The sequence below is a fragment of the Silurus meridionalis genome, chromosome 12 (assembly GCF_014805685.1).
Source record: "Silurus meridionalis isolate SWU-2019-XX chromosome 12, ASM1480568v1, whole genome shotgun sequence".
Lineage (NCBI taxonomy): Eukaryota > Metazoa > Chordata > Actinopteri > Siluriformes > Siluridae > Silurus > Silurus meridionalis.
Genome location: NC_060895.1, coordinates 21,183,869 through 21,201,369, shown reverse-complemented (window position 1 = coordinate 21,201,369; position 17,501 = coordinate 21,183,869). Strand labels below are relative to the sequence as shown.

Here is a 17,501-nt window from a genome sequence, read left to right as displayed (position 1 = left end):
ATGGAGTAACCAACACTTCACCCCCCCATTATATAAAACATGTTTTTATGTTTTTCATTTGAATATGGTTACTAGGTCCTTTATCCTACTTGCAAAGATCTGGCATGATTTTACCTTTGTTTCATTCAAGGCAATTTTAACAGGGGTGTGTAAACTTTTCACACCACTGTACATAAGTCTTATTTAGATGATATAACCAAGAAGAGTAAAGATCAAACTACTAAGCTGTGATGTAAAAAAAAAGATCCATGGAGGCTTTTTTTTTTTACCAAAATCTTGCAGTCTTTTATTATTTTTCGAAAGAAACAAATACTGAACATGAGCACCATGAAATCTTTCGCCATGCAGAAGTACAACCTCAACCCTAAAACAAAATCTGAATTCATGTTCCTTCTTGGTTTAAGGAGTTATCCATACGCTCTGATATATTCTCCGAAACAGATCTACTGAATGGAATTTAATGTTTAAAAAAAATATGCAGATGTGTGCAATTTCCACATGTTGCCTTGACATTTTTTTTCCCCCACTGGACTTTTTCACTGGTCTGTTCCTAATGTAAGCCTCTACAAAATCAAAATGATAAAAAAAAAAACTATTAAAAAAAATATGTACATACAAAGGGACAGTTTAATTTTGAAATTCCTCTCTGGATGTGCTAATGAACAAAACACAAACACTGATTGTCAATGTAAATTTATCTCTTTTTGGTTTAAACCAAGCTCTAGTTGGACTCATCCAAAAGGCTCTTACAAAGAGAGACCACTTTTCCCCACTTGAACCCCTGATTTCTTTTAAGCATTGAAGGGTCCATTTGTTTTTTCCCATCTCACTGAGTCTTGGGCTGGCTGGTCATCCTGGTTCTCCTTCTGATTCCAGCTGGAAAACACAGAGGGAGGAAATGACATAAGTGTGTGTGTGTGTGTGTGTGTGTGTGTGTGTGTGTGTGTGTGTGTGTGTGCATGCTTAGCTTAAAACAATATATTGGTGGCATTGATATTTAATATGATTCATAGACCTTGTTCACCAGTAGACATAAAAAGCCAAAGGGTGGATACATTTAACCTGCCATTCATTAAACTGGCATAAGTTTTTTCCATTATTTTTAAAAGTTATCATCATCACTACACTCAGGACATAAGGCTTGTCAGAACATGAGGCTCTCCAATGTCTTTAAATACAAGATCTAGTAAAACTATAGAGTCAAAGGCCTCACCTGGCACACGCCTTCCTGGCACTCGTCTTCCTTCTGTAATGAAATAAATCGAATTATATGGTTTGTTACAGAAATTTGTGACATATTGTGGAAAACCAGAAGGGTTTATTCGAATCTTACCTTGAATAGTTTGGGTAAATTTCTCAGCGTCCGTGTCCACATTGTAGTACTCTGTCTGTTGCCCTGTAAGGAATAATTCAGAGTTGTTAAACATGAACTTATGGACTTAAAGGAACTTAAAGGAAACTTTTGCATTTGCTGCATTTCGGAAGACACCCTTATCCAGGCTCACAATAATCTCAGCTATACACTGAGCAGTTGAGGGTTAAGGGCCTTGCTCAGGGGCCCAACAGTGGTAGATTGGTGGTGGTGGTGGAATTGGAACCCCTAATACTCTGATAAGAAGACCATCTGAGGGTCTTAACCACTGAGCTACCACTTCCCTGCAGGTTAGAAGATTTCAAAGTAAAGGGACTTTAAGAGAATCTGAGAAAGGAAAGAAGGGAGAAATCTTGGTACACTGCATCCATTCATTTGTTTTTAGTTCGGAACCCAAAAAAAAAAAAAAAATCAGGAGTTCAATTCATAGGAAATTTAATATTTATGAATGGTTAAGATTTGGGATTCAGGTCATAGTAGCACACATTTGCTGCTCTTTTTTGTGGATTAAAACAAATTCTCTTCTTATACTGTAATAACTATGAATTGAACACCAGGTTGTGCAGGAGGAGTCTAAAGAAATAATAAAGTTGTTTAACCCCTTAAAGTCTCAGCTTATTATCCATTGACCACACAGCATACTATCACATTGTAGTGTATGTATGTATATATATATATATATATATATATATATATATATATATATATATATATATATATATATATATATATTGGTAATATTTAATAACTGTAATAACACTTAGGAAAGTATGTCATTAAAAAAGGCAAAATGGTAAATCTGTATGCTGGGATTTTAAGGGGGTGGTGGTAAAGGTTTATAAAAGGGAAACAGCAGAAAGATTGGATATTTCTTTATATTTGTAGCTCTAACCCCACTAAATGCATGCATCAAAAAGGTTTTGCTCAGTATAGCGCACTACCATTCTGCTCCATTTCGCCAATGTTGCTGAAAAAGATCTCAGGACCTGTTGATGCAGAACATTTAGGCATGGTTAATTGTTTCCACGTTCCCATAGAACACCAAAAGCTTGATGCAGCAAAAGTATAAAGTCTTGAGTTGAGTTTTGAATGATATGTTATAACTTGCGTCTGATCGACAGTTTGAATAGTTATATGAGAGCATATGAACAATTTCGGCATTTTGGACCATTATGAAAAGGGGTCGCATTATATTATTTACCATTTTTCCACTTTAATCTATGTTATATGAATATTACCCAAAGGCCATATTTATCACACTGGATAGAGTTAAAATGAGGGAGTGTAGTATTCATCCAAATCGAATTATTTAAAACGTTTGCATCCCATACGTGCTCATGAGTTTGCAGAAATTTATATATATTTTTTTAAGACTTATATTTGGCAGTCACTCTAGTTTTATAAACTGATAACACAATATTACACATTACAAGTTTAAATAATCATTGATTGATTAATTTAATAATTAGATTTATTAATTCAGCTATTTAGGTACTGTTTAAACCTGGCAGGAGTAAAACAATTAAAATCATCTATAAAAGAATACAAATAGGAATAGCCATAGAGTTGTACACTACAAAAACAACGTTATTGTTACATAAGCATAGCCGTCAAGCTGCAATGACTTGAGTTGCATTAGTGGAAGATTTGCCACAAGCTACATTTGCGCATTTTCAACATCTAGTCATTATTAAAAAATTTCCATCTCATTGTGAACTTTGTCTTGCCTGCATATTTCTGAATGTCTGCAATTGTAAAACAGCAACGAACTTTGTTAAACAGCATAAAATAAAAAGTGATGAATCAACATACTGTATATACATGAATACAATGATTGTTTAAACCTTGTAATTCTCGTTGTGATTATTTGTTAATTTGATGAAAAAAAAAATCTTTAAACAAGAAAAAAAGGAATATTACCTTCCATAACTCTGGTCACTTTGGTAAGAGATGGAATCCCTTCAATTACCCGTGTAACCTTGGTGATGCTAGGGTCTCCCTGAATAACCCTTGTGACTTTAGTGAGACTTGGGTCACCTTCGATGACTCTTGTGACCTTGGTGAGACTTGGGTCCCCTTCGATGACCCTTGTAACCTTGGTTAGGGCTGGCTGTCCCTGAACAACCTTTGTGAACTTGGTTACAGTTGGGCCTCCCTGAATGACTCTTGTAACCTTGGTAAGGGTCGGGTCACCTTCGCTATAGCTGGTGATGTGGGTCTGTCTTGGGTCTCCTTCGACGAAACGGGTAACTGTAGATACCGAGGGTTGTCCATGAACTGCAAAGGCATTTGTGTAAGTGACACAAATAAGAACTTTCCATCTAATGCATACATGCTTGAATGATGATCAGCAGTGTTCAATACCTGTGACGATTCTCTCTGAAAAAGAATCAAAGTAAGGCATCAAATCACCATATTACCATATTAACCAACATTTTAATACAATGTGAAATTTGTATAATAAAACTTACTCATGAATGTCAGGGGAATCTCCTGAAATTTGTAGCCTGATACAAACTGTGTCAAAAGAAAGAATATAGTCATGTGTAATCACACTGCAATCAATCAATCTATAAACTTTTTTATTGCTTTGCATTTAAATACTTGATGCTAAACATCAAAACAGAGCAGTGGTATAATAAAAGCAGTGTTATAATAATGTAACAGCGGTGGACAGTAACGAGGAACATGTAATTCGCTACTGTTCATAATTAGTTTTTTCACGTATTTGTACTTTACTGAAGTATTTCCATTTGGTGAAACTTTTACTTTAACTTCACTATATTTCAAAGTCAAATATCTTCCTCTTCATCAGTGGTTCCTTTCCATATGTAAATATATCACACTGCTACCAATGCACTTCTGGTTAGATGCTAACTGTATTTGTTTTGCCTTGTACCACAACATGTGCAATGACAAAATTGAATCGAATTGTATCAAATCTTTTTTTTATAAAAGAATAAAAAGTAAACTAGTCAAACATGCAAAAAGCCACCAATCAGAGTAAAGCACACTCTCTGTTTTGACCTTGTTTTGATTGCCGCTTGGTAATATCTAATTTTTAACAATGAACATAACAATTTGAGAAACTCCTTATACCATCTCAGGGAAGAATCTGGTGAAACCTTAAGAGGAACCAGACTCAAAAGTGAACCCATCCTTAATTGTGTAAATATCCATTCATTATAGTTCCATCATTGTTGAGGATCTCAACTGTTCACTGATGGGTACTCGAATGCAAAAATATAAATGGCAGTTTATATTAGTTAAAACTGTGTATAATTGCTACAGTCTAGTTACAGGCTTTATAAATTCTAATGTATGTTTTATAACACATAATAAATGCATATACAATGTATTGCTCTACATACCCTGCATGTATCTACTGTATTTATAATTGGAGCATACATTCTGATTGTCAATGTAATAAAGTTTACTTTAAAATGATTTATTTAGTATTTTTTTTACAAAGTGTCAATATTTTTGCAAATTGCAAATGTAAAGCTGTAAGCTTCTTTCCTTTAATATGATATGCAAACATTTTATATTAATAGCAATTAGTGGTGTAAGATTAATAACACACTTATTGCTCTTATTGAAAATTATTTAGCTGTGATGACAATTGGTCCATATCACACCACTCCATTTGTGGATTATTTTCCTATAACCACACAATAACTAATGATTTATTGTCAATAAAAAATTTCCATATGAGCTCATATTTAATGTTTTTAGTTTTACCCAATATAATTTGATACCTTGATCTGGATGTACCTGATGAACCGTCTCAGGAGGGAAAGGAATTCCTGGTTTCCAACTGGAACATCTGCAAAAAGTGGTTTAGATGGAATGAGGTTTAGTTAAAAGATTGTTATTATAAGCTTCTGAAGCCTTGGTTAATTTTTAAATGCTACTGTATTTAGTATTATGTAGCTTGGAGTATTGGAGTCCACACCTGCAGGGTACAGAAGGCTCTTGGTGACATGAATGACTCCATTTGAAGCCATGAGGTCAGATTCTGGAATTTGCACAGAGTCCACCCGCATACCGTCAGCCCCCTGGAAATGAGTATAAATTAAATCAGTGCAATGGAATAATCCATACATTTTTTTCCTGGAAAGATCTTAAAAGATGTTAAATGTGAAACTGGAAAAGATCTTTGCACTTTGTTTTGAAAGGAATTCTTGATTATTTGAATAGATCCATTGTTTAAACTAATGCGACATATTGTAGGCTTTCATTCTTTTGTAACCCAGGGAAAGGACACAAAGCTAAGCAAGTAGAAACAGCAGTCTAAAGTAGCATGTTGTGTGAAGTAGTGTTGGCATGTAAGGTCAAGCACTCGTCTCCCACCCATAAAACATACAGACTTGGTAAACTTTTGAACCTCATTCATTTCAAATAAATCTATTCATACGCCTTCAGTAAAGCCTGCAGAAATAAAAACAGGCGATGCTTTAAAATGTGATTGACACCGGATTTTCATAAAGGTCTGAAAAGCCGGACTTGGAAAGAAAGAACCTGTGAAGAGAAAACTGTCAACGTTTTTTAAACACTTACATGCAAGACTTTGAGGTTGCTGCCTTGGAGAGATTTGAGCAGATTAGTGACTCCGGACTCCAAACCTCCACCAATGAAAATGCCTTTGCTGAAGTGGTAGAGCAGGATGGCTCTGAGGGCATTAGGATCACCTAAACAAAGAAAAGAAAAGAGAAGTGATGAGTATGGTATGTACTTTGGGTCTGTCGTACTTATTTTAAGATAATTGACACACCAGATGCATTGCAGGTCCTGCAGATCAATCATTGGAAACCATTGAAATATAGATATCATGCACAAGAGAAAACTTCTAAGACTTACTCTTCAGAATGTTGATATCTCTCTCAGTGAGACCAGCAAGAGCCTCATCACTTGGCACAAACAGAGTGAATTCGCCCTCCTGCGTCAGCAATTCAGTCAGACCAGCTGCTTCCATCAGATTCAAAAAGATTCTGCAAGCATTGAGGTCACCACTTTGAATCTAGATAAAAATTCTCACTATCTCAGTTGTATAAATTGCTTCATTTGGAGAATTATTCATTTTAATATACATTCGAATCGCCCATTTTTAAAACTGTATAGCACCCCCTAGTGTAACCACCAAAGACACTTCTAAAACTGCCTCAGCCTAAACACTTTCTGAAATTCAATCTGAGATAAGGACTGACATTCAACATGGCAGACGGGCAAGTATAGACCCTTTATTGTCTCACATCATTTTTTTCCATTACAATTTAGAGTCCCTGAGGCTACGCATATCACAGTAATTTTCCTCCGGGCAGATATTTTTTCTGAAGCTGTCAGATTATAACAAGAACCATATCATATTAAAACATCCTGACTGACATGAAACCTACTAGGGGTTTAAATACCAAAAGGCTATACAGCACCTGACAGTTCTCATTGAGGACATATTATTAAAAAATACCAGTTTATGAATTCTTGTCTTAATCTTTGCAGTTTTATTTTTTTTTTTCGTTTACTGTTTTTACTGTTTTTTTTATTACTATTTTAGCCAGGAAGAGTAGAAAAAAAATTAAAAGTAATCTTGTTGAAGCTATGAACAAAGTGGGCACCTTCTTAATGTGTTTACTTACTGTCCCACTTACTTGGTATATTATTTCACGACTCATGAGTTCTGGATACAATTTATTACCAGAAATTCCCCTTAAATATTGGTATTGGAAAAATAAAATGCATGTTCACACTTTTTCTCATCTAATGAATGAAAAATGGTAAGCATGCATTTCTTTGCGTTTTCAGTTCACCAGGTAGAACAGTTCATAATCACTTTTGCGTTTTACAATCTCTGCAAAATACTTAAACCTTCCACCATTGCAGATGCTGTCTATATTCCCCATTGTTTCCCTTCGCTTGTTGAAATGTATTAGACTTCATTCCATTTACTTTGTTTCGAAACAAGACCTTGGTGGTCTGGACAATTTTTTAACTAGCTCAATAAACCTCTATCCATTAAAATTCTTTTAACACCAACAATCTCATTCCAAATCCAACTCCATTTGGGATGAAAAACTCTGACCAGGGTTGCGATGGTTGCCTATGTGTCAATATTTTTTAGAGTCTCTGTTTAGAGATAACTTAACTAGTAAAAGTATCTCATTTATTTATATGTCTCTTACTTGAAGTTTCCATTTTCACTCAGCACTTTGTACATGCTGAATTCAGCTGGTTTGATCAGAGTCCTTATGAGATGGAGAGCACCGTTAATTCCCTCTTTGCTTCCTCGAATCATGCAGGAATTCTCAATGCAGACAGCCTTTCAAGATACAACATGCAAAAAACATGGAATATAGGCACATGGTTATATATAATACAATTCTGAAGTTTGTTGAATTGATTGCTTATGCATTTCATAAAGTACTATTTAAGATATGACTGGTTGCTTGTTCTAGTTGATTTTCTTAAATATTAAGTTTAATTGCAGATTATTATTTATTTTATAAAGAACATAATGGTTTAGATTTATAATGAAGTTAAATCAGAATATGCAAATAGGTTGACCAGGTCAAGTATGAATTTTTTTACAAGTACTAAACCAACAATGAATTCAATACAATCCTCAAGGTATTATATCTGCTAAGGCATATTAAAAGTAAGAACATTTTTTTTAATTTTCTCCATTACTGTGCTGGGGTTGGTTTAGAAACTCACTGTGCGGTAGACGAACACCCGGAGAAACTTTCCTCCAAGGGTCTCCAGACGTTGGCCATTAAACAGCTGACTCAACACAATCTTGTTCTTTAGGATGTGGTTTTCCAAAAGAACTCTCATGTCATCCTGGTCCATTGCCATGATCTCATCTATGGTAAGCATCAGCAAGTAAAAAAGTTCATGTACCTTATCCGTTGCATGGAGCCTCATCCTTTTTATTTATCTCCTCCATTAACGAGATACGTTGCCATTTTAGGACATGCAGCAATGTTTCTACACATTCATAATCAGATATCCTGTACATTCCTAAGAAAGAGCTGAACTTAACCACAGGCATAAAGTATACAGCACCATTTGGGAGGTCTATAAGTTTATTCTGAGGGAAAGACATTGTGTAATCTAAAATCTTACTATAAACAACCAAAAATGTATCATATTTGAGATTACTAATTATGTCCATTGAAAAATGTACATTCACTTCTACAAGATAGAATTTCAATTATTTTGCTATCTTTGTATTCACTTGGCTGATTTTGGGCATAAATCCTTTCAGTGATATCCAAAAGCATGTGAATTGATTTTAAATAATGGTCTAAATAATAAGGAATAAATGTACAACATGCATTATTAGTTCTTCTTCTCCAATTCATTTTAATACCAGTAAATCAATGTAGAATGATATGGATAAACACTACCCAGAACAAAAAAAATAATATTGCCAATTTGACTTATAAAACCTTATACCATCAACAAAATTCTTGGTAATGGCAAAACGTTTTTCACATCCCTGCCGAAATAAAAATACACACTTTATTTTGTATGTTTAGCAGCAATTGGAGTGAATGAATAAAATTCAGTGGGCCAAGAATTAGAAGATTTAAGCAGAACATTAAACTAATAAGTCAGTGAGAAAACACAGATGACACGTTCAAATCCTGTCAAAAGTGACTTAAGGAATTTATTTGGAGGAACCTACCACTGAAGACGACATTGGGGGGAGCCAGCAGCGTGTACTCGGCTTCCCCTCTCATGGCTGCTGACAGACCCAGTTCTGACACCATGTCGCCGAAGGTGGACTGTGACTGGCCAACCAGCTCCATCACCTGCTTAGCTTGTAGGAAAAAGTCCCAACCAGGATTTTTATGACATGTTGTGTTTATGACATCCAGTTTCCCGGTTGGTTTACTTATTTAAAAATGACAAATTTCGAACAAGATAAATAAGATGCAGCTAACCTGAGTTTGGAATGAGCACCTGGTCAATCAGGTGAATAACTCCATTACTGGTGACAATGTCCTTCTTGAGCACCATCTTAACCCCATTAACGGTGAGGCTCTCTCCATCACAGCCAATTTCAATGTTGCTGCCCTCCATGGTCTCATATGAGGTGCCGCTCATGATGGCTTCTGAGCACTGGACTGAGTCCAAGAGGTGATAATTGAACAGGGCTGTGAAAAAGAATGGAAATGCGCTTGAAGAAATGTTTGGTGTTGTGTTATTGCTGTAATACCAAATAATTGATATTAAGAACCTAATGATGGACAGGTTTTCCTAGGACATTAAGAGAAAATCAAACATGCATTACTTGCATGAGGTTTGTGCTTTAATGGGACCACAAGGGAACCAGTCACATTTCTCAAGCACATATTTAGTTGAGACTAATCGTGGACTTGAGTGATGCAATTGAGGATGACGAAGTGTCAGTCCAAAATTCATCTGAATACAGTGTTGAAATTCTACATTCTGTCTTTTTTCCAGTGATTTTCCCCTACACTCTCCATTTGTGGTTAAATATATAACATCATGGACTGTTTCTAGTAGTTGTCTTCTAGATAGTTGTCTGTCTTCCAAACACAAACCACCGAAACGCACTATTATGTAAGCTGTATGTCTGTGCCAGGTAGTAAATGCACCATATAATGAACCAGAGTCTCCTTAGGAACCCTTAGACCCCTTGAGAATATGCCTGTCAACAACCCCCTCACCATTTGCTTTCGAGTGGAGGACAGTTTCAAAGGGTTGTCAAATGACTGATGTGGGACCATTTAAAATGCAAGAATTCAGACCCTGCCAAATTTGATGGATTGTAAAACCAGCAGCTGTTTCCTGCTTCATTGCACTTGGCATCGTGCTTTGCTCACTTTGCAACTTACAGGCCTACAGTTTACATTGGAGCTATGTTGCACCACTTGGGCAAAGAGCGTTTCTTTGGACAGTCGCTTCATTGCACATGCAATACATTAGGAGATTAGTATATAAAGAGCAAAGATTGCTTTGCATGATCAACAGCTAAAATAATAGTTCTGAAGTCCAACTCAAATAAGTAACTGTGTATGACTTCATTTCTCACCAAGGTGTTTCAAATAAAACAATAACTCAATCTAATTGTCATTGCAGACTTAAGTCTGGTTTTAATGCTGTTCTCAAACTGTCTGAGAATTCCCACTGCAGAGAGCATATCAGTGTCACCATCTGTTTTGAATGGGGATGAAAAAAAGATAGATGTAACATCAGCACTCTTGGTTCACTCGAATCAGCAAACATGTCCTGTGTGAAACGTCATGCGGTTTTCCTTGGACTTGCACTTTATTAAAAAGTACCACATTGCTAAAAGGCTGCCATCTATATGTAGGCTCAACATTTTGCCTTTGGATGTCCAAGCTTTGTTTGAGAAAATACTTCCAAAGATGTAAAAGCACTCGTGACTTGAATTTACCAATTTACCTTGGAGGGCACCTTTGTTTCCCATAAGCCTATCTAGCACTTCCTTGTCTAGCTTAGAAAAGGCATCATTGGTGGGAGCAAACAGGGTGTAGTGGCCAGGTTTGCCCAACAGCTCCAACAGACCAGCATTAGTAGCCACATTCTGAAACAAGAGCAAAGACAAACATTTTACTCATTTGAATGTATTATTCTTTAAAATAAAATAAAAAAATTCAATTTCATGCAGTATATTTAGATCTCTGCCTTAAGAGACATTTAAATAGACAGTAATCGAATCGTTCCCTATAGGAAAGAAATTAAGAAAGACTTTGATGAAGAATGTTATCAATCCATCTAAAAACCCCTTCTTTTCTAAAAGAATATATAGACTTTTCTGCTCATTGTGACTTACGTTCAGAGAAGACAGATCGTCATCAACGTCAAGCACATCCTGAATAGTGTTTCCCACAGCAGTGATAACACGATCAATAACATGCACCACTCCGTTGGTAGCCACCTGGTTCCCATGAATGATCCTGGCACAGTTGACAGTGACGACCTGAACAACAGTGGAGAAAAAAACACTTTAAACTCAATATACAAATAAATAAATGAATAAATTTGCTTCATCATATCTCAAGAAACCTTTTTAAGAGCTTTTAGAATACTTACCCCATTGGAATAGTGGTTGATATAGAGCGTAAGGTCGTTGTACATGGACTTGATGGTGAGTCCATTCTTCAGGTCTTTAGTGAGAAGACGCTTGTTAGCCATGTGGTAATGCAGAGCATTGTACAGCTCAATGTTGACGTTGCTCACCAAAGCACCCCGTATTTCCTGGAATGCAATAAAACGCATAATTGTTAAGGAAGCATATTAATAACCATTTATTTAACCTAACCGACTGGTCGACTTAAGGATCAGTTTAATGTAAATGGATGATTTAATTCAGGGAATATCAGGTTAAAAACTGAAGGAAACAGATATAGAGTTATTTCTGCTTTAAAAAGGGTGGGTTTAAACAAGAGTTAGTAAAGAGGGATATTTACCGCATCTAAAAGATCCCAAGCTTCATTACTAGGGGCAAAGAACGTGTAAGATCCTGCTCCTTCAATCTCCTCTTTCAGCTTGGACAAGGCCGAGTACTGCTGGGTGGTGACTGCATTCACCAGGCCAAGTGTTCCGTACACATTGTCAATGGGAGCCACTGTAGAGGAAAAAGACAGTATAACCATTACAACAATATTATAAGTAGTGTTCTTTACATTTGTCAGTCTTTCCACTGGACATTGCCAAATTAATTGCGACCTTGTAATTGACAACTTTAGAAAAACAGGAAATTACATAAAATCCACCAGTATATAAGCAGTAAGTGGTTGTACATTTAGAAGCTCCTCCAATTAATGCATATACAGGTGGCAACCTACTGTTATAGGAAAATCACTTGGATGTGAAGTAAATACATTAAATTTTCCCAATAGTATACAACGCATTGTACTGTTACATTTAATGTTGAGAAACATCTGGGAGAAAACAACTGTGTTCTCTGATGGAAAACCTATTTTCATATACAATGCACTGATATCAATAATCCTTCCATAATCAAATCAGAATCAAGTTTACTGGCCAAGTTGACACACACAAGGAATTTGGTTCCAGCTGTTAGTGAAATATATATATATATATATATAGACCTTTCCTCTTTTTTTTTTTTTTTTTTATTACAACTAGCAGTTAAACCAATCAGTTTCAAGAACTAAACAATGTCATAAGCCATATTATTAAAGTCTATTTTATGTTTAAATCAACTGAAACTACTCACCAGCGGGACAGCCTAGCATACCGTCCAGCCTCATGTATCCTGGACAGCATTCATAAACAACAGTACTACAAAAAGAAAGAAAGATTTCTCAATAGACATAGAATGTTTTCTCAATAGACATTTAACCTTCATCCTGTACATCAATCATACAACAGCAAAAAGCACAGATTTGTGTTCCCATTCAATTACAGACTTTATAATCTAGCTGACCAAGCTTTATAGATGCTTTGGCATGTTTCATGACTTTAGCTTTCATGAACTATATAATTACACAAACATGACATGTGGCTTTGTGGTTAGAGATAGTTAGCCACACTAGCATTACATTCCCGCAACATTCCTAGTTGTTCTTTGGGGGGAAAATTGACCCATTCTAGCATTTTAGGACATGTGGTTAGCAGCAGGGGAATTTATATAATTTTAGTATTATTTATTTTATCCCTTGCAATTGTATTTTTTAAAATCTAATTCCCAACCAAATATAAACATTAAATTGCTACAGTAGGTTGAATGCCATAAAATAGGAAAAAGGAACTAATATTGGACAAAAGCCTTGGTTAATATCTAATGCAGTATGCACTATATATACTCTATCTATCTATCTATCTAGATAGATAGATAGATAGATAGATAGATAGATAGATAGATAGATAGATAGATAGATAGATAGATAGATAGATAGATAGATAGATAGATAGATAGATAAAAAAAAACAGCTTATGTTACACAGAACCCAAAAAGCACAAATAGAACAGAAAATAAAAACAGATTATCGCTCATAAATGTTTTTTTTTATGTATTCTTAATTAGCCTAAGATTATTTACAATAATTAGAGTATATTAGAGTAGTTACTATAAAAATTACAATGTATCGTTAATATAAACCTCTCACTTTGGTTAGTCAGAATTACAGTTCAAGCTGCTGATATAGAAAATTATTCCCTAATTTGAGAATCAAGATGTTCCAGTCACCTAACGTAAATTACTTGGGGAGTATTACATGTGTGAGTGTATGTGTGTTTTCACACATGGGGGTTGTAGGAGGTCAGGTTTAGTGGGCTGCAGTTCTGGAAAACCCCCACAACTGTAAATGGTTCCATATGTTTTTTGGGGTTTTTGTTGTTTTTTCAGCCTGTCTGTTGGAACACCTGGCTAGACGGAAGTCTACAAATCAACCTTGAAAAAAGCTTTTGGTCTGAGTCTTAAAAAAAAAAGTCAAAACCAAGGGCTGCCTTTGTGAAGTACACAAATAATTAGTTAAAGAGAAATTAGTCAGCAGACTAAAGAACCAGAGGCAGCAGACAGAATTTGGGCAACATTTTTTTTTTAGTTTGGGAACATGAGCATTTAGGTCATGGCACAGTACCAGCCTTGAATGTGGCAAGAGCTTTGAAGTGCAAAGCTCAGGGAGGAAGCAATATCTATTACACTTCTAGGCGGCTAGCCAAAAGAAAACAAGATTGTTTCAAACATTTCTCCCATGCATAGAGGAAGGCCTGACGCTCTTATTTTGGTAACCTGTTGGATTCCTGCCACAGCTACAGTTAAGAGTTTCCTAATGTATTTTAATCTTTTTTTTGTCAGTAATGGAACTTGTGGTTATTCTTCATTTAATTACAGAAAGTATTAAAGTGAAATATTCGAGGCACATGTCAAAATATTTAAGACAGACCCAAATTCAGATGGTTAGTGCCTTGGTTCACTGGACCCCTGACTATATTCTAAAACTGAGTAGATTATTCCATGTAGGAAAGTTCTCTCTATCAAGATGGTTGGTGATTCAAGTATCTTCAACTTCAGTTAAGCTCAAAGGATGGCCAGAATGGAAGGCAAGAATCGTAATTGGTCAAAAATCCTTTAAAGAACTATTAAATCCGGTGAGTTTTTTTGGCTGTGTCCTACTGTTGGGTACTCTTTAAAAAATGTAGCTAAATGCCCTTTGCTTTTGGTGCATTCTTAGAAATGGGGATTTTCATGTCTTTATTAAGGCTCATTAGATTAATTGAATAGTTAAGGGTTCCTAGCCTTCCAGGTAGAGAAACAATGGTAAAGCATTACATAGAGCCCTAAAGAGTACCATTAGGTAACATAAAAAAATAACCATTAGGGGTCTATTTCTTTCCTCCGCTTCTTCTTTTTTATATTTTAGTAGTTAACAACCCACCTATTAGAAAGTACCTTCGTACACTTATCAGGTTCCTTAAAGGTTCTTTCAAGTGCTTTTCTTTTCTACAAAAAAAAAGTAAAATATTTTTAAAGAGAACGTCTGTATTTTAGGGTTCTACTTTCCATCTTTCAAAAACTGATCCAGAGAGAAATATGTTTCAATAATGGTCACCAATTCTGCTAATAGAGAGGACCATGTTGTAGGGTTCTACATCAAACCTTTAAAGGATTCGCTCAGACTAATTAACCTATGCTTTGGAGATCTAGAAGGAAACTTTGGTCTAACTTTAAAATCTGATCCAACAGAACTCTTGTGGCAACATCAGCATTGACCCTAATTAGCAAAGTAAGTGAAATGAAGGATGATATTAAACTAGACCCCTGTAGATGCTAGAGCAAGCTGGATGATGTAAACCACTAAGTGTTCTACCACTGCTTTACATGGACACATAAGAAGAATATTCATAATCAGCTCGTGGACACACATGCGGTTATTTCCGCTGTTAAAAGAAGGATTGCTGAGTCTACAAAAAACGATCAGCGTAGAAGCTGTAGAACATCTGAAGCTGATGAGAAAGTCTGGTCTGGCTCAGCTCCATGTTTGAGGAGAGGCGCCGAGGCAGGACCCAGAGCGCTGGGGGAGCCGGAATCCTGCTTCTTTGTGGCCAGTGTGCCTCATAGCACGTGAGGCTGTCTTTTTTTTTTTTTTTGGAACCCATAAGCCACCCCACCCCCAACCCCCCTCACTCATCTCCAAACCTCGTCCTCTTTTCCAACCGCGGAAAAACAAATGGAAACCAGAAGCATCACAGACTCGACACGACCTGACATTTGTGGGCTGAAAACCCGAAGCGATCAAAGAGTCATGATGAGAAAATAATGATGACTGTTTTTGCAATAATGAATTTGATGATCCGTTTAATTTACACCATTTTGCTACAGTGTTTTGGATGCTTTTTGTTTTTTTCCGAGACCTGCTCTATCAGCTTGTCTGTATCTGAGATGCTTTATTAACACCTACTTGAAAACACCCAAACCAACTTTAAGGTCATGTTCACATCTAGCGACCAGATGTGTGCCTTGCCTGTGGGCGGGAACTCTTTTACAGGCCCAAGGAAAAAAGTTCCACTTACGCTTTCTTTCCACAGATAGTTCCTTGGTACCAATTACGGCAAGTACTGAAGTACTTCTTCTTGGTTCCCAACACATGCTGAAGAGCGCATACGTTTGGGCTGAGTGGGAATAGCAAGGGAAAAATGAAATATTGAGTCAGACCAATATACTACATGCATTATAAATGGTCTTTTTAAAAAAATCTTATTTTTATTATAGAGTACTGTATTAAAATTACAGGCTTATAAATAGCAATGTATCATAAATATTGGTATGATCTAAAAAAAAACTTACTGTAAAAGAAATTATAAAGGAAAAAAATTGATATTCATATTTTTTTATTTATTAATGTACATGAAAAATGAATGCATTTCCTTTATTCAAAACTCCTGAGATTTACTGAACGAATTCCACATACTTTGCATTAAAAAAAGCAAACCTAATAATAATATTAATAATAATAATAATAATAATAATAATAATAATAATAATAATAATAATAATAATAATTATAATAATCACTTCTTACCCTTCTTTCTTCGCTCTTATGCGGCTGTGGCTCACGATTTTATCATAAGCAGAGGAATCGACCTGATCGAAGGTCAAAAGCGCAAAGAGTGCAAAGGCAGCTGCAAAGAGGAGCTTCATCCTGACACCTCCTTCAGAGGGAGCTCAGAGAGAGAAGTGCTTTGAGCCGGCAGGAGACACGCTTATATAGTCTGGCTCAGAGTGACTCCACCAGCCTCCCCTGTTCTCCTGTGAGCCTTTTGGAGCTCATGCTTACCTATGAGTTTATATGATGTTGTGCCCCGGGGGGAGAGGGCTGAGAAGAATGAGAACAGGGGTGGAGGTTGTCACCATTTTGATGTAGTTTAGCCAACAAAACTGTGTGCCTTGGGGAAATGAATAGTTTTTGTTAGTTTTTTTATTAATACATTGAACCAAATTGCATTAGATAGATGAATAAAATGAGATGTATTTTAGGGTGTATTTTCTTCTAAGTAGAATTTGTAGTTTAGATCTCAGTTTACTTTATTCTCTGGAAATGATGGCTCATAATTAAAGTTTTCAAACCGACGATCATGCCAATGAAATGCAAACGGATATTCATAATTACATATTAGGAACTGTTTGTGCTCCATCAGTCATTTTGTGGCTGTTCTTGCAATCTGCTTGGTAACTTGGCAGGCTCACACTGCTCTTTTTTTTGACAGAAAAATAGATGACATTTTTTTTTTCTTCTGTACTTTTCGCACCGTATTAAAACACACCATGTATATTTTCCAGAAGAACCAGGATGACTCCTGTAATGTCAATGCAGTGTTGAGGACCCTGCAAGAAATCCTTGCATATGATCGAAATCTGCTTACCAGATGTCAATATGAGATGGACAGAGGAGTTTGAGATTGGCTTGGATCCTGAGAAGCTTGAAGACTCGCGGCTCCCTCTTGTGGCAAAGTTTTGATAAGGTTTCAAACCACACGCATGAGCCATGAAGGAAAGAATGATCAAACCATAAAGTACATGTTTTCGAGCTTATAATATATTCCACATTATTATGAACTTTCACGAGTATTGGATATCTTGTTTTTGTATTTTTTTTTTCCCTTAACA

The 17,501-nt window shown here is 35.9% G+C and overlaps 1 protein-coding gene across 2 annotated transcripts; it reads right to left on the bottom strand.

The window, feature by feature from the left end:
• Positions 1–256: 256 nt before the first annotated feature.
• On the bottom strand, positions 257–16,654 carry postnb (periostin, osteoblast specific factor b). Of its 2 annotated transcripts, XM_046863569.1 has the most exons (22): positions 16,417–16,653; positions 15,908–16,006; positions 12,609–12,673; positions 11,836–11,993; positions 11,459–11,623; positions 11,199–11,345; positions 10,808–10,949; positions 9,319–9,531; positions 9,060–9,194; positions 8,084–8,232; positions 7,552–7,688; positions 6,233–6,363; positions 5,933–6,063; positions 5,328–5,430; positions 5,131–5,198; positions 3,844–3,889; positions 3,737–3,751; positions 3,293–3,649; positions 2,314–2,358; positions 1,334–1,396; positions 1,214–1,246; positions 257–876 (listed from the first exon to the last, which is right to left on the bottom strand). In XM_046863569.1, exons 1-22 carry the CDS (start codon positions 16,533–16,535, stop codon positions 827–829), a joined length of 2,571 nt encoding a protein of 856 aa, XP_046719525.1. In that variant the 5' UTR covers positions 16,536–16,653; the 3' UTR covers positions 257–826. The 2 variants fall into 2 exon arrangements, with proteins under 2 accessions (XP_046719525.1, XP_046719526.1); XM_046863570.1 differs by lacking the exon at positions 2,314–2,358 and having other exon boundaries at positions 16,417–16,654.
• Between the last annotated feature and the right edge of the window lie 847 nt (positions 16,655–17,501).